Source organism: Sminthopsis crassicaudata, chromosome 4 (assembly GCF_048593235.1).
Source record: "Sminthopsis crassicaudata isolate SCR6 chromosome 4, ASM4859323v1, whole genome shotgun sequence".
Taxonomy (NCBI): domain Eukaryota; kingdom Metazoa; phylum Chordata; class Mammalia; order Dasyuromorphia; family Dasyuridae; genus Sminthopsis; species Sminthopsis crassicaudata.
This window is the reverse complement of record NC_133620.1, coordinates 287,446,884-287,467,590: the sequence shown is the minus strand read 5'-3', so window position 1 is coordinate 287,467,590 and position 20,707 is coordinate 287,446,884. Positions and strand designations below refer to the sequence as shown.

General features: G+C 42.1%; 1 protein-coding gene across 5 annotated transcripts in view; it reads left to right on the top strand.

Annotated features, from left to right (window-relative positions):
• PPARD (peroxisome proliferator activated receptor delta) overlaps positions 1-18,578 on the top strand; it is a 70,733-nt gene extending 52,155 nt beyond the window's left edge. For 4 of the 5 annotated variants that reach the window (XM_074311179.1, XM_074311178.1, XM_074311181.1 and 1 more), the window contains 6 exons: positions 1,938-2,174; positions 10,171-10,322; positions 11,686-11,824; positions 13,987-14,189; positions 14,461-14,911; positions 15,879-18,578. In XM_074311179.1, coding sequence (XP_074167280.1) covers positions 2,039-2,174; positions 10,171-10,322; positions 11,686-11,824; positions 13,987-14,189; positions 14,461-14,911; positions 15,879-16,126 — 1,329 coding nt within the window. In that variant the 5' untranslated portion in view covers positions 1,938-2,038 and the 3' untranslated portion in view covers positions 16,127-18,578. The remainder of the gene's footprint in view (positions 1-1,937; positions 2,175-10,170; positions 10,323-11,685; positions 11,825-13,986; positions 14,190-14,460; positions 14,912-15,878) is intronic. The other variant, XM_074311182.1, reaches the window with a different exon arrangement.
• Positions 18,579-20,707: the final 2,129 nt, after the last annotated feature.

Genomic DNA, 20,707 nt, shown 5'->3' with positions numbered 1-20,707 from the left:
GCCTTTACCCAAAAGATGTTCTGATATGCTCAGTCCTCTAGCAAGGTCATCTAGACCAGGGGCATCAAACTCATGGGCTGGGCAAAACTCCAGAATAAAGCTCAAACCAGCTAAAAATGTAATTGGGAAATGTTTTAAAAAGAAAGTAAAAATGTAATACAACATAGATATAATGTTAATTTATAGTTTTCTAAATCCATAATTCTGTTTGGCAGTGGATAGAGCACTGGCCTTGGAATCAGAACGACCTCAATTCAAATTTGGCTACAGATATTTGACATTTATTTGCTGTGTGACCTGGGCAAGTCACTTAACCCTGATTGCCTCAACAACAACAACAAAATCAATCTGTGGCCAACTGGAATTTGTTTCATTTGATTTGGCAGCACTGGTCTAGATCTGCTAAATTGTTGCCTTTATAATAAAGATAGGTAATAGCTTTTTTAGAATGGACATTGTTGGGAATAACCTCAGGATTATCACTACCCTAAGGCTGATCCTCAACTTTGCAAGGTCAGAAAATAGAGTTTATTTAAATAAACTCACTTGGATTGATGCTCATTACCTTAGAGCTAAGTGATACCAGCCAAACTGACAAGAAACTTTATTATAAATTACAAAGCCAGTTAATTACTGAAGTGGTTGAAAGTGGGGAGTATTAAAAAATGCAAATTAAAAAAAACACTACATTAAAGGGGTTATAATTTTGCAGGACCCAATATATCTGAGCCTACTTTTCAAGTTGTCACCTTCTCCAGTATCAAGACAGTGGGGAAACTAAATTAGTAATTAGAAAGTTATATAATCATCAGGAAATCAGAACAAAAAGATGTGAATGATCTTAAGGGAAATATCATTTAGACTATGATAAAATCTGGTGAACTGCTCTTCTAATGATGTTATATTTATATAATTATATATATATATATACATTTGTAATTATTTATATAATTATATACATATTATATAATATAAATTTATATAATTTCCTTTTCATGACAAGGGCATTTGCTTTAGACTCAGAAAGATTTGAATTCAAATCTTAGTTCTGCTTAGTTCTGATACTTAGTTACATTATCTTAGGCAAGTTATCTTTCTTCCCTAAGTTCTGGGGGGGGGGGGGGAATCATAGTGCTTATACTTTTCTCCTCATAGGTTTAGAAAAAATAAGTATTAGGCTATATAGTATAAACTGACAAATTCTTGTTCTATAACAAGTTGATGGGAGGATAGTGGGGTTCAAATCTTGATTCTTTGCATTTATTTTTCTTTGAGCTTATTTTTTCTCATCTGCCAATTAGGTTATAAATACTGCTTATTTTACCTTCTTCATAGGCTGGTTGTGAAGGCAATGCTGTTTGTTTCCAAATCTCCTTCTGAACTTAAAAAAAAAAAAATTAAGTAGGTTGAAATAATTATCATAACCTTGAATCCCACAAATTCTCAGGATATGGGATCATGAGATTCTCAAGTTCTATATTCATATTTTGAAATACCTGCCATCAGTCCATGGTAAGCAAATGACTTCATGAATCTTTCACTGGGATTAAACTGAGCTCTGAAGAGATCTGATTTTCCCAGTTTGATGGATGGGAAAGGTGCTTCTGAAAAGGCAGAAGGAGAGGATGGCTAGCTTCCTAAGCTAACAGATAGACTTTTCTGGCCAGTAAAGCTATTCTAAATTCCAAAGTCACCAATTTACCATCAACAGGCGGAAATGACAAAGAATGTGAAGGAAGAACTAATAACTATGAGAATAAGTTCAAGAACTCTCTCTAGTCCTGCCTTAATAAGAGCAAGGGTCCTGTCACTGTTTCTCTTCAGTTATCTACTTGTTTCTGAGACATTTCAGAATTGGGATACAGTCTCCTGAGAATAGAGCCTTGCCGATCTGCCATTCTCCCTGCCCAGCTTTTATTTCTTTTTCCTCTCCTCAGGCTAACAGGAAGCCCCCTGTAGAGGTCTACCTGTGAACAGATACAGATGATGCCAGAACTATGACAGGGCCGGCAGGCGTGGCACTGAGGGGTGATCAACCATGGAGCAGCTACAAAAGGAAGTACCTCAGATCAGGGAAAAAGAGGAGAAAGAGGAAGTGGCAGTGACAGTGGCAGAAGGAGCTCCAGACCAAAATGGGGAACCGGAGAGTTCACTTCCTTCCAGCAGCTATTCAGGTAAGGGGGAGGAGGCTTAATGTGGGCAGCACATGGAGCAAAGGAAGGGAAGGGATTGTAATGTGCTGCACAAAGAACAAGCGATTTTGTCTACTGTGTCCCAACACCAAATTTTTTACGTTGGAACAAGGGGATATTTCCAGAAATCCATTATTGCTCAATTCCAGGAGCCTGATAACCTGATCATGTCCTTTTTTCTTGGGAAATCCCAAGAGAGAAGATTTCTAATTATTGGACTTTGCCAAACACTTTCTGTGTATACTACCTATGGATGTTCTTTTTAAAAGTTGTGAAGGGACAGCTGGACTGCTTCAGTAAGGACAGATGAAGACCCTGTGTACAAGAAGAGTTTATTGTTATAATCAGTGAAAATAAAATTTGTAGCAATTAATCTGACACAATTGTGCATAGATGTTCAAAGATTCAGAGTAGTGATTATAATTTAGGATCATTTTCCCTAGTCAAACCAAATGCTTTTCTTTAAACTTTATTTCTTTATGCCTTGTAATCAATAGCAATCTTGTCCTCCCTGATGTAGTGTATCACTTAATTATTACAACATCATCAATTAGATTAAAATGTTTCTTAATAGAAGTTCACTTGCTTTTCACACAACATCATCAATTAGATTAAAATGTTTCTTAATGGAAGTTCACTTGCTTTTCACACAGCCTTTCCCCCTAATACTCTTGGCCAAAGTTTCCTTGTTCTTTCATTCACTCCTCTCTTATTCCTTTCTGTTATCTTAAAGTTCTGAGATTGGGGTGGGGGGGGAGAAGAAGAGTGGCACAAGAGAGGAGAATAGTTTAGGATGAGTTCTTAGAGCACAGAGATAGGAAAAGAACATGTTATTTAATAGAACTCCTCAGTGAGGAGGACTGTCCCAAAATAGAGCGTACTCCCTAAGAGTGAGTAGGAATGGCATTAGGTTTGGAGGTGGTCCAGTTATAAATCCTCTCAATCTAGTAGCTCTCATCCTAGGTATCCCAAAATGACTAAAGTGAGCTTAAGTCTTAGGCCACTTGGATTTTAAGAGTAAAGAAAAGCCTGCTACTCCAACCTGTTGGCTGATTCCTTAAATTCCTTATTTGAGGAGCAGTAAGTCTTCCATTTTACAAATGTATGGAAGGACCTGAGAATAATGAAGGGGTTTAAATTAGCAGATTTGTTATTGACTGTAATCAAGTCCTTTCTCATTTAATAAAAAAAGGAATGGGCTAGAAAGCAAGAAGACATTGTGTCCCTGGAGTAGAGGCAACACACCCCTTCAGGGGAAGGAGGAGTAAAAAATAAAAAATTCAGCTACTTTTGCAATTTTGCCTAGAGCTTGCCATGTTTATCTTCATTTTTGCTCTAGCAAACAGTAGCTGGTCTTCAGAAGTATGTTATTTCCTGTTCACATTAGCACTCAAATGGGAATGTTGTCCACCATCCCCATAGGCCTTAAAAGACAAACTTGCCACTTGTGAGCCAAAGTGGCATGTTTGTGCTGGAGCTGTCATTAGTTGAGAAAAGACCAAAAAGTTAGACCGAATCAAGACTGGAGGGTAAGAACCCTGACAATGAGCATAACCTAGGAAGGACTCTGGATCATCGGGATTTTTTTTCCCCAAGAGGCCACTGGAGTATTGTATGCCACCCAGGGCTGTCATTTCATTCTTGCTTATTCCTGCGGTACTGTGCATTTAATAAATTTTTGTTTATTAATGAATTAATAGTGAAATGGGGGAGGGGGACAGCTAGTTGGTGTAGTGCAGTGATCCTCAAACTTTTTAAATAGGGGGCCGGTTCAATGTCCCTCAGACTGTTGGACGGCTGGACTACAGTAAAAACAAAACCTCACACTGTCTCCACCCCTCAGCCCATTTGCCATAACCCAGAGGGCAGCATAAACATCCTCAGTAGGCTGCATCTGGCCCGTGGGCTGTAGTTTGAGAACCCCTGGTGTAGTGGATGGAGCACCAGCCCTGAAGTCAGGAGGATATGAGTTCAAATCTGGCCACAGACACTTAACATTTCCTGGCTGTGTGACTCTGGGCAAGTCACTTAACCCCAATTGCCTTAGTGCCCCCCCTAAAAAAAAAAAAAAGTTGGTGAAATGGGAATGGCACCAATAGAAAATTTTCTTTGATCTAGAATAGAGACAGGAAGTGTTTATTGTACATTAAAAGAAAAATTCAGAAGAGGATACTAAAATACTCTTAGTTATAGGCTTTGGCCAAGTTTGTGCCTGAGTACAGTTCTTTATGACTTAATCATTCTTCCCTCTTTTTAATAATGCCCCTGGACCTTTCAAGCATCAGGGAGGGTTCAAAGAATGTTAAGAATGTAACTGTTATTTATATTGTCCTGTAATCATCTTTGCCTATATCTCTGTGCCCCAGGCAGCAATAGAATAGTTTCATGCACAAGACTTTCCTCAAGAGCACACATGGGGAAAGGACTATATACTTCATTGTCACTAGAAGGTCTCATCTGATTCTCCTGCCTTCCCCTTCTAGCCCCATCAGTGCTATAGCTTTGGTATAAAGGTCAGCCTAGAACATCATTCCAGAGTTGAGGGCTTTCTCTGCTTTTTATGTTACTTACAGACAGTCAGAGTATCTTACCTCTTGATAAGCTGTTGCCTTCATTTGGGCTATTGGCAGGAACTATTGACTTTCTCCTCTAAAGGCTCAATTGTCTTGGCCTCTTGATTGAGAAAATATCTGTATCCTAACTCTTCCTAAGCCATTATTTGGGATTCAGAGCCCATTCTTTCAAGCCTCTCCCTGAATCACTATCTTTAGTATAAATCTCATCCATCAGTCCTATGTATGATGTCACATACAAAGCTTCCCTCCCTTGCTAAAAAGGCTCAAAATGGCTTTCCTGGTTACGAGATAGTTGAAACAAAATCTGCTGACTGTAAGGGGCTTTCCAGAGCAGCTCCGGTATTTCTGCTAGCAGAGGAAAACTGGGTCTTAACTCCACATATCTAACTCTAAAAATCTTTAGAACTAATTGGTAAGGATTTATATTTGTATAAACCTTATATGAACCTCTGCTTCCTCCCAAAATAAGGAAGTTCATTCCAGCTCTAAAGTTTAAGCAACTTGAGTTTGCTTCTCTATAATTTGTCTTCCCCACCCTTTAAAGCCTGTCTGTCTGGTGTAAAGGGCCCAGGTAATGAAAAAATACTTTTCTGTAATCCAGCTATATATACTGATAGAATTGTATCCTGACCTGAGCTTAGTCTCAGAAGCCTTTATTCAGTGCCTTTGGATGTGAGGTTGTACCAAACAAGGTAAACATAGAAATTCCCTGTCTACTCTCTCAGACTAGGGCAACAAACAACCCTCCCGTCTCTGATGGGGAGAGAGATAATAGGATTATGTTAAACAAATACATCAATTAAAAGCACTTGGTAAATAGCCATGTGCTGCCCTTTTCCATCTAAGGTGGATGGTCCCTATCTTGATGATTCACTTAAATATTTACAATTAACTCAAAAGAGTCCATGTATTTTAGTAATACGCCTTAAATAAATATGAGGAGCTGAAGATATTTCAGGCCAAAATAAATACTCTTTCAATTAAAGAAAATTTTCTTCTAGACATAAGATTTTTAAAAGTAGTTAAGCATTCATGACAATCTCAAGGATGGTATTCATACATGGGATATGGTGGCTGGGTGGTTCATTGGGCCTAGAGTCAGGAGGACCTGAGTTCAAATCGGACCTCAAACATTCACTAGCTATGTGGCTGTGGACAAGTCACTTTACTTCTGTTTTCACTTTTTCCTCATCTGTAAAAATGGAAATCTCCCAGAATCATTGTGAGGAATAAATGAGATAATATTTGTAAAGCTCTTAGCTTGGCACAATAGGAACTATATCACTTATATTACTGTTGCCAATATTATTATTAAAACTTAGGTGTGGAATGTTAGAATTATGAGAAGCCTTAAAGATCACTTGTTCTAAATCCCTTATCTCATAGAGCAGGAATTTAGCTGACAGTTATATAGTGCTTTACATATCTCATCTAAGTCTTTAAAGGAAGGATGTCTTGCTAAAAGGGAGGTCATAGAGCTAGTTCACTCTAGAAAACCCAGGTCTTCCCCAGCCTGTCCACAACATCAGCAGTTTCAGAGGTAGTACTGAATAGTCAGAGGGAGAAGAAGTTATATTGCTTTCTTTGATTAATCATGAAATAAATGAACAGAAGAATGTTATTTAGTTGTTTTTCAGTTATGTTCAACTTTTCGTGACCTCATGTGGGGTTTTCTTGACAGAGATACTGGAGTGGTTTTCCATTTCCCTCTCCAGCTCATTTAACAGATGAAGAGACTAAGGCAGTTAAACGATTTCCCCTGTGTCACTTAGCTAGTTCTGAGACTGGATTTGAACTTATGTCTTCCTGGCTTTAGGCATAATGCTCTAACCCCTGGGCCAAATGCAGACGAGAGTAGAAAGAGGCAAAGTGGTGAAGGATCATAGATAAATCAGCCAGCATCTGCTTTGTATGTACCAGACACTGAGACTGCTAAGCAGTAAAGATTGTAGACTTAGAGATGGCAGGGACCTTAGAGGTTATCTGGTCTGATTTACTTATTTTGCACTTAAAAAACTTATCAAAGGCCAGAAATGCTAAGATATATAATGTTATACAGGTCAAATGAGTAGCAGAACCAGGAATCCTGATACTCTGATTCCATGACTCCCCTTGTATTTAACAGACCAAATCTAGAATAGAAGAGTATCCTGAGGTAGGCCTCATTGTAATAAAATTGAAGACTATTTTTCCAGGATTTTTTGGTGATGAAGAATCTTCACAACTGACAATCATTCCAGCAGGAGTTAATCTGAACCAAGGTTAGCCATATCAGTAATGTCACAGTCCAAGAAGGACCTTCAGAGCTTGATCCCTTCCTCCTATAACACATATACAAAAGAAGAAATAAAGATTCTATCATTATTTTTATTTTTACTTAGCATTTTCATTTTCAACCCAAGTTCTCTACTGGTAGCCATGTTATGTCAGTGTGATGTCAGAAGAATGAGAAGATTTATGTTTGGATATGGATAAGAATCTCACAGAATAAGTAGGCACAGTTGGGCTGGGATTTGTATTGTTGGAGGAAGTGTCCACATGAATGAGATCATAGATCTCTTAGAGTATTAGAGTGGGATTCCATTATTAATGCAACATAAACATGAAAGCTAAGTCAGTTACTGAAGAGAATGGAAAGACTTTTCTTCAGAAAATGTACTAGATTCCTTTCTCCCTCTTTCCCTCCCTCTCGAAACTTCTCAGATAAGCCCCCAAAATAGCTCAAGTAAAAACTTTACAGAATGAAATAGAAGCATGGCACTCTCCTTCAGAAATCACTAGAGATTTGATTCTCACAGCATCTATGTTTTGGCAAGATTTATCACCAGGTGATCAAACTAGACAAATTTAAATTGCTGCTAGCCTTTTTATCTTAGCTATTCTTTCTGCTAACAGTTGAGCAGCCAGCTGGGAATTGAGATACTGCACACCCCTCAGTCTCCCTGTCTTCCTCACTCAGTCTCAGCCTCTTTTCTACTTTATTGTTCTCATATTTCCAGTATTTCTAAAGCAAGGTAAGCAGGACTAAAGGGGCAGGAAGCAGAGTGGATCCAAAAAGAATCTAATCCTGGAGAAATTTAAGGGAGATCCCCTTATCTTCAAATGCAGAATTCTTAGAATAGGCTTTGTGGGGTGATTCAGGGGAAGGAGGGTTCATGGCACCTACCTTTGCAAAGCTCAAGTTCTGTTGAGGAAGATGAAATAGCTGTGGCACATTGACAAAAGCAACAAAAACAATTTGTGTGCAGCTGGTTACTTTCTAGGCAGGTGCTTATAAGCATTCTAGAGCCAGGATGAAGGGTCATAGTCACAGCTGGACAAGAGAAGTCTGAGGAGGTTTTACAGGTAGGGCTGAAGTTATGGAAGAAGGAACATAGGTGGATGTGTATCGTGCTGCTAGGCTGTGGGTAATACAAAAGAACTGGAAGATTGCTACAATCTGAGCTAAATCTCTGGTCTCAGGAGACCAAAGTCTCAGCTTGCCAATTGCTTCTTCTTTCTGGGCTTCAGTGACCCACTCTATAAGAAAAGATAATTGACATTGCTCCAAAGTCGTTCAGTCTTGTCCAACTCCTGAAATCCATCCAAGTTCATGTTCGTTATTTCCACAACACTGTCCCTGTCACCTTTTGCTGTCCCCTTTTCAAGACTTCAAATTATCTCAACATCAGGACCTTTTCTTAATCTTAATGAAGACTTAATGAGTGTCATCTTCTATTTTGTGACCCAAGTATTTAAGCTTCAGCTTCCAGCAAACAACCTGAATTAATTTTTTTATGTATTTTTATTCCTTCCTTGCTGTCCAAGAGACTCTCAAAGGTCTTTTCCAGCCCCGATTCTATGGCCCTCTGCTTTCCTTATAGTGTAACTCTCATAGCCATACATTGCTATAGGAAAAATCACAGCTTTAGTTATAAAGATCTTTGTTGGCAAGGCAATGTCTCTGCTTTTTAGCATGCTGTTCAAATTTGCTAGAACTTTCCTCTTTCTTCATGGCAGCAGTTGCTAAACATAGTGATCTTTGAGCCCAAAATTTATAAAAGGGTGAGAAAAGCAGTATTTAGACATATAATCTCAAAAACAATATCTGTTCAAATCCAAGAAAAATCATTAAACATCACAGTAATCAAATCTCTGCTCCAACCACTGATACTAAAGAGGTGAAAGAAAGTTTATCAGTTCTATGGAGACCAACCTCTAGAAATAATACCAAAAAAAGATGTCACATTCAACAGAAGGGATTGAGAATGCAAACATAGGGAATCAAAAGATAATTGGAATAACAGGCAAGTTTGGCCTTGGAGTACAAAATGAAGCAGGACAGGTACTAATAGAGTTTTTTACTTTGCAGCTAGAGATAGAAAAGCTCTATACAGTCCATTAACAAGACATGGAGTTGACTGTGCTAGCAACAAAAAAACATTCCAAAGAAAAATAGTTAATAATTTTATTCAAATTCTGGGTCATGTAAGGAGGAGACGTTGCCTCACACACACACACACACACACTCTCTCTCTCTCTCTCTCTCTCTCCCTCTCCCTCCCCCCCTCTCCTCTTCTCTCTCTCTTCTCCCTCTCTACACACACTAAGCCATGTGGGATATGGCTATTACTCACTGATAGAGTGTGTCACACTCAAGTGGATAAATTGCTATGGACCTATGTGTAAAGAATAAAATAAGAAATGGGGCGGCTAGGTGGCGCAGTGGATAGAGCACCAGCCTTGAATTCAGGAGGACCTGAGTTCAAATATGGTCTCAGACACTTAACACTTCCTAGCTGTGTGACCCTGGGCAAGTCACTTAACCCCAGTTGCCTCAGCAACAGCCACAATAAAGAATAAAATAAAATATGAGCTAGATGATCTCTAAGGCTCTGCCCAGCACTGATTTGCTGTGGTCCTGTGAGATAAGCAGGGTCCTCTTGACCAGAAAGGCTTAGCCAAGAATGGTAGAAAATGAGGAGGGACACTCAGAAGAGTATTAGTGGGCGGACTCCTTGTGTTTTGGGGTTTCATTTCATGTAGAAGGCAGACAGAAGTCATGTGCCCCCGACAATCCATGGGTAAGCAGGGAAAAAGCCTCCTGTCAGCTCTCTCCCCAAATCCCATAGCCCCTGTGACTGAGCTTCCTCATCAGACTTTGGCTTTCACAATGCAAGCAGCACATCCCCAAGCAAGAGGAGCCCCTTGTAAGGATCAGCTGCAGCTGTACTGCTGAAACTGAGCCTTTATCTGAACTGCCCTCCCCAAACAAAACCCGCAGCTTCCAGCGGAACCCCCCCCCCCCCGCCACTGAATGGGGGGCCCCCTCCCCCGCACAGCTCCCCAGCTTGCGTGGCCCTGGCGTGGTCCCTTTGGGGCCTGTGCCCGCGGTGTGAAACTGTTTTGTGTCCTTTCCCTAGACCTTTCTCAGAGCTCCTCGCCATCCCTGTCTGATCAACTCCAGATGGGCTGTGATAGCGCTTCCTCCGGGAGTCTTAACATGGAGTGCCGGGTCTGCGGGGACAAGGCGTCTGGCTTCCACTACGGCGTTCATGCGTGTGAAGGCTGCAAGGTACGGCGCAGGGTGGGGACCCGGAGGCTGCTGCTGCTGCCTTGTGCCTGCACTTCCTGCAGCCCCAGTCCTTGCTCACCTTGTCAGTGAGAGTTCTGGGCGTTCCTAAAGGTGGCTGCTGAGCTGACTAGGAATGAAGGCGGGAGTCAGGTCTCTTCTCCTGGGTCTTTTCCGCCCTCTCTCGCCCCCTGCTGGCCATTTGTGGCACTAGGCCAGCCCCCCCCCCCCTTATTGCCTTTCCCTTTGACCTCCTTCTGGGCTTCCAGCGCCCCCTGGTGTCCTTACTTGAAACCACAGCATCTGCTGTAGTCAGTGGCCCAGTGAGAGGTTCCAGAATTTTTCTGCCTAAAAATCTGAAAGCCTGGAAAGAATTGAAACGCATTAGGAATGTTATTTTCTTAGGCCTGCTCAGAAAACCATCCTCTGCGGTTATCCTTTTCCCTTCCTTCAAAGTGGGGGGGAGATAATGTTAGCGTTTCTGTTTTTCTAACATTTTTACTAACATGTGCACTTATGTGCAACTCAAGTTATGTGCAACATAATACATCTTTGTGTTCCTAAATTTGAGCTTTAAGCATTTTATATATTACCCTTAATTTTTTTTCTTCCATTCCATTTACATTCACTATCCCACTTTAAAACTTGTAGAAATTTTACATATATGTTCCTACTGCTGCTTTTAACTTGGCTTAATTAACATGCTTAGCACTCTCAGTGAACCCATTCATTTAGTTCAATTCTTTACAATTATAATGCATTAAGTGTCTACTATCGTGCATTAGACATCATGGTAGGTCCTGAGAGTGCAAAGATAAAAAGGATTTGAGACATATGACACATATGATACTGTATAGAATATGATAAGGGCAAGGGAGAAAGCCACAGCCACGCTCTCAGAGCTTCTGCATAGGGACCAAGTGCTTTTAATAAAAGAGATGGCAGAAGGAGTTGGCTTTGTGGAAGACAGGTTGCCTGAGCTAGATCTTGGAAGAAAGGAACAAACTTAATGAATGAAAACCCAGAGCACAGCAGCCCAGCCCAGCATAGTACAAGGCTGGGCCTCAGGACTGGTCAGCCAACAATCCAGGAGTCATTTGCAGTACAGCAGATGTTAGGATTACCAGGTGAGTTCTCACCTTGTCACTGTCCAGACAACCTGAGTTCTCACCTGGTAAACCTAACAGCAGAGATGTGTAATTTGGATCTTGTGGTGAAAGGGAGCTGTCTGTGATTCCTCCACAAGCCTTTCTTCAGCACTCCTCTTCTTCCCCTCCTCTTTTTTTGTTCCTACTCCTCTGTGTGAGCAGAAAGAGGACATTAGGCCCTTAATGCTTCTCTCTTTCTCTGTGTTCTTGCTCTCCAGGGCTTTTTCCGCAGAACCATCCGTATGAAGCTCGAGTATGAGAAATGTGACCGGAGTTGCAAGGTCCAAAAGAAGAATCGCAACAAGTGTCAGCATTGCCGCTTTCAGAAATGTTTGGCACTGGGCATGTCTCACAATGGTGAGGACTCGGAGACTGTCAGGAATAGTTCTGTCGTGGAGACAAGTGGAATGAGGGTGGGGAGGAATACACAGAAGCTGTGGGGTTGCTCATGCTGTTCAGTCCTGGTAAGGGTCATCATTGGGGTGAGTACTATTTTTCAGCCCATTTGTGCTGGACTGAGCTAATGGTTTAGGTTGCTCTAAGCGCAAAAAGCATGTACATGGCTTGAAGAAGTGATGATAAACCAAAGAATCTCAGTGATGGTTATAACCTCATCTTCTAGAACCCAGCTTCTTAAACTGTGGTTCACTATACCATATAGGTTCTCATAACTGAACGTGAAGGAGAATGTCACAAAATTATGATTTATCTTCAGGAAATGTCTGATCTTTATACCTATTATATATATCCAGGGGTTATGTAAAAATTTATTGGGCAAAAAATGTTCTCAAGTGGAAGTATAAGAACCTTATAGAATAACAATAATAGAAACAGTATCCTCTTCCATGCTTTTATCCCTTATAAGTGGCCACCAGCCACAGAATGTCCTTGATAGTGAGCTCTTAAGGAAAGGACATGCTAAGGAAGGATGTTAGGCCATAGGAACACTATTTATAGCTTCTAATCCAGCGGTCCTCAAACTTTTTAAATAGGGGGCCAGTTCACTGTCCCTCAGACTGTGGGAGGGCCGGACTATAGTAAAAACAAAAGCTCACACTCTGTCTCTGCCGCTCAGCCCATTTGCCATAACCTAGAGGGCCACATAAACGTCCTCAGTGGGCTGCCTCTGGTCCAAGGGCCGTAGTTTGAGAACCCCTGGTCTAAGCTATAAATGCCTTCACTCAGTCAGAAGAAGCATTTTGGGTGTATGACAAACCTTATGTTCTTGTTACTTATGGGAGAATTGACAATACATGTAAGTCATACTGGTAGCCAAGCAGGAATTTGACAGATGGCTTGATCCTAAAAGTTATCTTTTCTTTGGGGACAGTATCCCACACATAGTAGGAGCTTCATAATCAGTGTAAATTGAACTGACATTTGCCTCCTCCTTGCTCCTAAATAAGGGCCCTCTATTCAGGGGCAGTGCAGCTTGTTCTTTCGATTCAGTTCACAGCAGCAAATATTTAATTCCTATTATGTGCAAGCATTGTGCCAAGTTGCCATGAAATGTTCTTTGCCCTGAACAAGCATATATTCTACTTTTTCAGTACGGACACCCAGATCAGGGAGAACTAAAGTCCTGTGGACACTTCATGTTTATCTGTTAAGACTAGGCTGCTCCTCATTACCTTCCATTTATTTACCCACTTCTCTTACTAAACAGAATTTAGTTCCAGAATCCTTTCATCTGCTTTAAGTCTTGGATTTCTCCTGTGTATTTTGCAAATAACTGTCTCCTATTCTGATTTTATTATATGGGTGATAAAGATCACTCATTTTTCCCCCTAATATTTTCTTTCAATATCTTTCTTCTGTTTCACTCTTCAGGCCATAAGAGTTTTCCTGAGCAACTTTAAAAATAAATTGACTTCCCCTTTCTAGCTTTCCCAATTATTAAATCTCCCCTAACCCCCATCAAAGGAAACCAGCTCCTAAAGCTCTTCTGTGATCTTAAAAGGATCACAGACATAAACAGATGGTGGTTATAAACTCTCCCCTAACAATCCTAATATAGTCCTTTACAATTTACAGAGTACTTTCATATGCATTTTATCACTTTTAAAGGAATTATTGTCCCCACTTTACAGATGGGAAAGGAAAAGCTAAAAAGCAATGACCTGGCCAAAGCCACGTAGATATGGTTAAGTAGCAGAAATTCTTCAAACCCTTAGTCTGGGGCTCTCCTTTAACAACAGGCTGTATCATCATAATTTGTCCTGGGCTTCCCAGTCAAGAGTAGGGCAGATCCAGGGCTAGCCAGCTGTTAGCCATAAAAATTACCTGTTCCAACCCTGGAGTGGGGTTCCAAAGGTCTCCAAAGCTGTCAACATATGGCCCAGAGCTATGCAAATAGTAGGTGCTTAAGTAATAAATAAATGGTGCTTGGATGACTGACTGACTAGGCTGTGAGAGATTCACAGTACTTTGTGGGCATCTGCCCAGGAGAAAGTTTATAGATAGAATCTGTCTTCTCCCTACACCACATCCAGTTTTCCTGTCTTATTCCCATGTACCAGCAATTCGCTTTGGCCGGATGCCAGAAGCAGAAAAGAGGAGGCTGGTAGAAGGATTGACTGCAAGTGAAGTCAGTGGTCAAAATCCACAAGGAGCTGACCTGAAGGCTTTCTCCAAGCACATCTACAATGCCTACCTGAAAAACTTCAACATGACCAAAAAGAAAGCTCGGGGGATCTTGACTGGCAAGGCCAGCAGCACACCTGTGAGTATAGCAGGAAGGCATGTGACCTCGGAGCTTGCCATGTCTGGGAAAGCCTCACCCTCTTGGGAGGAGGGATGGGGGGGTTACTGTGCTTCCTGTCTGTCTCTTTTGTAAGGGGGCTTTCTTTTTCCTGGGTGTTGATAAGGACAAGTATGGAAGGCAAGGATTCTAGTGGTGAAGTATAGAGTTCCCATGGGCAACCTCTCCTCGCATACACTGTTTCCACTTCTAACTAGGACTGGGGGGGGTGGGTTGTGCTGGGGTTTTGTAGCCCTTTGTGATCCACGACATGGACACGCTATGGCAGGCAGAGAAGGGACTAGTCTGGAAGCAGCTGGTGAATGGGCTCCCCCAGTACAAGGAGATGAGCGTACACGTATTCTACCGCTGCCAGTGCACCACAGTGGAAACAGTTCGTGAGCTCACGGAGTTTGCCAAAAGCATCCCTAGCTTTGTCAGCCTCTTCCTGAACGACCAGGTGACCCTGCTCAAGTACGGCGTCCATGAGGCCATTTTTGCCATGCTGGCCTCCATTATGAACAAGGATGGACTCTTGGTGGCTAATGGTAATGGCTTTGTGACCCGTGAATTTCTCCGAAGTCTTCGAAAACCCTTCAGTGAGATCATCGAGCCCAAGTTTGAATTTGCTGTCAAGTTCAACGCCTTGGAGCTAGATGACAGTGACTTGGCTCTTTTCATTGCTGCCATCATCCTTTGTGGAGGTGAGCAAACAGGGAGCCTGGATTTACTATTGGAGGCCATAAGATTGTGGGTCTAGAACTAGAAAGGACAAGTTATACTCCAGTCCTCTTATTTTATAGTTAAGGAAATTTAAGTCCACAACAATTAGTAAAGTGCCCAAAGTCACCCCAGTGGGAAGCTGAGATCTCAAGTCAGGTCCTCTGAAGTCCTATTAGTCACTTTTTAGCTGTTCTGCCCTGCCTTGCCCTCTCCATGCCAGAGTTCTTCCCTCCCTTCCATGTTGATTTTGTCCATTCTGAGGATTGAGCTGTTCCCAAAAGGACTCATGATGCAATAACTTAGATCACGTTTATGGGGTACTTTCTGATCCAGAGTTTATACCACACTACTCATGCTTGCAGGATGAAAGTCCATTTATAGAAGTGGGCACAAATATAAGCAATAGCTATAATTTTACGTATTATCATATTTGGTCTTCACAACTGACCTGTAAGTTTAGAGATGCTTGGATCACCTCTATTTTCCAAGGGAGAAAATCAAGTTGGTATATGAAGTAACTTGCCTAAGGTCCCATAGTAAGTGACAGATCAAAGGTTCCAAAGCTAGATTTTCCAACTTCAAGTCCATTTTCCTTTTACTCTGTCACATTGCATTCCACCCTACAGGATAGGTTTAGTGACAAGTGAATGAAGCTACCTGCAAAACACATTGTAGGTGATACCTTTAGATCCATTTCAGAAGGAGCACAGGTACCTCCCCTTCTTCTGACCCAAAATCACCTACTAAGAAGGCAGCCAAGAAGCTGTCAAGTTTCAGCTGTCAGATGGAGACAGGGAGAGAATAAGGATATTGCCACAGCTCGAGAAAGGCTAGTAGATCAACCTGGAGTGTTACCATATAAAATGGCCATACCCCAGGAGATCAGTGCAGGAGTTGGTTGGAGACTGCCTCCAAATTTTCCTCCCCAAAACTCCCTTCTCCCCATAGATCGCCCTGGCCTCATGAATGTCAAGCAAGTGGAGGAGATCCAAGACAACATCCTAAGGGCCCTGGAGTTCCACCTACAAGCCAACCATCCTGATGCACAGTACCTCTTCCCCAAACTGCTGCAGAAAATGGCTGACCTAAGGCAGCTGGTGACAGAGCATGCTCAGATAATGCAGAAAATCAAAAAAACTGAAACAGAGACCTCACTGCATCCTCTACTTCAGGAGATCTATAAGGACATGTATTGAAGCCCTGAGATAAAAGAGATGCCCAGGGTGGTCTAGGGTGGTCTAGGCCACATGTGAGCTATCCAGGTACTAAATATCCTGGTGCTGAAGGACACATGGTGGCTTGAAGAAGCACTGTCCACATCCCAGTTCCGTTGACTTTGCCCAGAGGCACTTGGTGTTACTCTGGAGTAGTCCAAACTTACACTTGTGCTTGTGTGCATGCATGTGCATGCATACACACACACACACACATTCTCTTTGTCTCGCTCTCTCTTTTCCCTTCTCCCTTTCCCATTCCTTTCTGTCTGTTTCTCAGAACCAGGTTTGTATTATCTCACCAGCAGAACTAGAATAGGCCTCTACTTTTTCCCATTTGCTGGATAAGGCCTCTCTATTCCCTCCATTCTACTGAGACAGAAAGGTGGAGGAGGTGCCAAGCTTCTCAGGCTCTCATTTTCATAATGTAAGATGTTTGTGAGACATCCCAAAGAAACACTAAGCTGGGTCTAGGATCTAGGCCACCTGTCCCTCTCCCAACCTTTAGCAGTTGACAAGATTTCATTCTCCTTTGAAACATCCTCCAGCTGTCTCCAACCTTCTTTCCAATTCTCTTGGGAAATTGGTGAATGAGGTTGGAAATAGTAACCTCAAGGAAATGGGAGGAATATGCAAACCAGAAGAGGGGCACCCAGCAGAACCCCCAGTGGACTTCCTTAGACTTTGTGAATAGCTCTCCTAGGGTCAGTTATGGACTTTGGCAGCAGACTACATTGATGTCTAGCATCATTTCTGTTCTTTTAGCTGGTCTTCTGTGTTGGTGTTTACTACAGCCTCTGGTGCTGACTGACATGGAGGGTCCCTCTTTGATGTCCAAGAGGAGGGTGGATGAGTATCTCTGAAAGCAGCAAGCCCTGTGGTGTTTGGGAGGTTAAAAGGAGAGCCACATCCTAAGGCCTTTTTCAGGCCTTAGGGCTAATTTCATTTTGAAGGCCTTCTCCCTCTGGACAGTTGGTGGGATTCAGCCATGTCAACTTCCTCTCCCACATTTCATTACTAAGTCTTAGTACACACTACCCTGCCCAGAAGCCATAACCAGTATCTAGATATTTTGAACTGAGTTTGAGCTTAACCTTCCCCCTTCCTGATAAGATGTGGAGAAGCTGGTGCTGTTATCCAAGTCCTAACACCCCCTACTGCACTCCCAAGAGCCACCATGCTGGCACCAACCACAAGCACTGAATTCACTTTAATCACAGGTTCCATCCCCTTTCCCTAAACAGGACAGAGCTTCAGGGGCCACATAGGGCTCTAGGCTCCCGGGCTGTTAGATTGGGTGAGCTGCATTCCCTTTTCTTGAAAAGTTTTAAACAAGAAATTCCAAGTGAACAGGGCATCTCTGTTGACTCAGCAGCTGCCCAACCTCTCAAACACCTGATTACAGGAGTTTAACTGAAAGAGGTGGTGACTGGGGATGGGAGCAAAATATTTCATTCTGTGTAATCTTCTGTAGCCTAGAATGACCTATCCCTTTTCTTCAAAGCTTACCACTTCCATCTATCACCCACTAGCCCATTGCACTGCTGGGCCCGGAGGAGGTCAGACAAGCTGATCTGGCCCAGCTCAGCATATAGGTGCTTCTGTGAACCACCTCCCTCATGCCTGACACGTCCCTCACACTCCCTACCACCAGGAGAGCAGGCTAGGCCATTTTTAAAATTTGTAGCTTCTCACCTTGGAGATAGGCACTAAGGTCTGGAGCACAACCTAGGAATAGCCCTAGGAAGTCATTCCTAAGAGAAACAGCAGACCATCCACTCCAGCTCCTTGAGGGGGAAAATTATTTGCCTAGGGTCAGACTGGCAGAACTGCGACTAGAACCTAGTTCAGAGGAACCAAAGCTGGGCTCCTACAGCCTAGCAGATGGGTGGGAGCAGTGGTGCGGGGAGCCTTTCAGGCTGCTGGCAGCCTTGGGTTAATGGGATGGAGCTGGGAAGAAATGAAAAGAAGAAAAGAAATCCCAGCTACCCAGCTATTTTACCCCCTCTGCATTCTTTATGATTTTTTGGAGGGGGAGAGGGGAAGAGGAACCAGACCATGTTATCCCTTCTTTATTCTGTCTTCTCCAAGTCCACTCTTGGCTTGGTATTGAGGTCAGAAGTTCCTGAAGCAGGACCTCCAGGCCCCTCCCTCCCCTGGGGCAGGCGCCCTGGAACAGCTTTGCACACTCCCTGGGGGTTCCTGCCCTTGCCTGATGCTGTGAAGGAAGACACTGTGCCTGACCATCCAACCTTTCCCTCTCCCAGCCCCCATTGTGCAGATGCTTAAAGCTGCCACTCCCCCTTGTGTCATAACAATCTCCAAAAGTGAAATGTATATTTTTGCTAGGAGCCCTAGCTTCCTTTGTTTTTAATATAAATAGTGTATACAGATTGATGAAACTCTAAATAAATAAGAATTAAATATCTAAAAACTGACTTCCTAAAATGTTTGTCCTTTATAAATTCTCTCCTTCCCCCTCCCCCATTCCTACCCTTAGGATTCTTGGAGCTTTTCTTCCTTTGCAGGTCTCTGGAGAAAAGGAGGCTACAAGTTCTTAACCCAGTCTTCCCTCTAGGGCTTTCCCTGAGGATAAACATTCATTCTGAGAGGTCATGTAACTTGCTCAAGATGTCTCTGGATCATGTGCTGTTTTCAGCATTACAACATAATGCACCACTAGACATCTTTTAGGGACATTAGACAATGGGAAATGCAGAATGGTAGGTGGGAAAACAAAGTGAACACCTATAAAACAACTAGAGAATACAAGATTATAAATCTTACCTCCTCATTTTTTGAATATTCTTAGATCTGGGAGTTTGTGCCCAATGGTTCTATAATAAATGTGTTCCTTTTGTTGTCCAGATTTCTTCTGGTTTGAGGGAGCTAGTCCTTCCATTCTTGTGGATGCCTCTAATGATCCTTGGCCAAGTTGTTCTTCTCTTAGGGGGAAGCCCAGGGGAAAAATAGAAGCATTATCATATAGAAAGAGTTCTTCATTTGGTACCAGAGGTCTTGGGTTCAAATGTTAATTCTGCTTCTTATGTGACAGTTCCTTGGACAACTCACTCCTTTATAGGCTTAAATGAAGTGGGAGTTAAGAGGAAATCAAGAAAGGCTTCTCACAGGGAGATGAGTTTTGAAGGAAGTTTGGGATCATAAGAGGTAGACAAATAGGATAGTTTAAATAGGATGAATGTTCTAATCAAACATGGGGTTCATGGCAGCAGTGTGGAAGGTAGCCTGAAATCAGAGACATCACATGGGGGGAGGGGAGGATTTCAAAAGTCTTAGAATAGATGAATGAGGGTGGTGTCAGTGTGAAGAAGAGCCATGATGCTGGAGATCTTTTAGGTAATCATTAACAAGACTTGGCAGCGGTTATATGTGGTGAAGGAAGAATAACTGAGATTGTAGACCTTGGTTATCGAAAAAATGGTGCTCTCAACAAAAAACAGGATAGTTTAGCAGAGAAGATAAATTTCATTTTGGCCGTATTGCATTCAAGATCAGCATACCTACTGTACCTCCCTGGTGGGAGATGTGGAACTAGAGTTCAAGAGAAAGGTTAGGACTAATTAGTGATAACAGTTGAACCTTTAGAAGCCAATGAGATCACTGAGAGGGAAGAGAGCCCAAGAGATTTAAAAGATGTTTGCTTTTTGTGGTTAAGGAATGGATAAAAAGAGGCAAGTTGATAGTTGGCTGAACCTAGAATCAGAAAGACCTGGGTTCAAATGCAGCCTCAGACTCTTGATAGCTATGTAACCCAGTACAAGTCATTTGACCTCTGCCTCAGTTTTTTTATATGTCTGATAAAGATAATAGCACCTCGTAGGGTGGTTATAAGAATTATATCAATTATCCAGCAAGGGAACAGTCAGAAAGACGAGAGAAGCAGAAGAGAGCAATCATGAAGCTAAGGAAAATACAGGTCTATAGTATCAAATGCTTCTGAGGAAATCAAGGAGGAGAAGGATGGGAAAAAGGCGAGAGCCTTTTTCAGAGTTAGCAGTTAAGAAATCACTATTAACTATGGAAAGAATAGGCTCAGTCTGTTAATGGCATGTTGCTGAATTGCAAAGGCTTCAGAAGGGAAGAAATGGACACAGTGAGGATAACCAGCTCTAACTAGGAAGCTGTCCATTAAAAGAAAGAAGAAATAGAACACTAGTTGAAGGGAATTGCCGGGTGAGTGCCTAGTATTGTGCTAAGCTCTGGGAATATAAAAACAAAAACAGACTACCCTCCAGAAGTTTGCAATGTTAGAGGAAGGCAGTACACAAAAGGAAACAAAAAGGCAATTATCTGCCATTTTACAAATGAGAGAGAATGTGGGACTTGTCCAAGATCACACAACCAGTGTTAAGGACAGGATTCAAACCTAGATCTTCTTGGACTTCTGAGTCCAGCACTATACCATGCTGCTTCCCAGAAAATGCCCCTTTCAACTATTTGATGTGGGAAAGAAGGGAGAGGAAAAGAAAAGAAAAAAGTTTGACCTCAAAGAACTTACAATCTAACACAAAAAAAGAAACCTGAAAATGGGAAAGAGCAAAG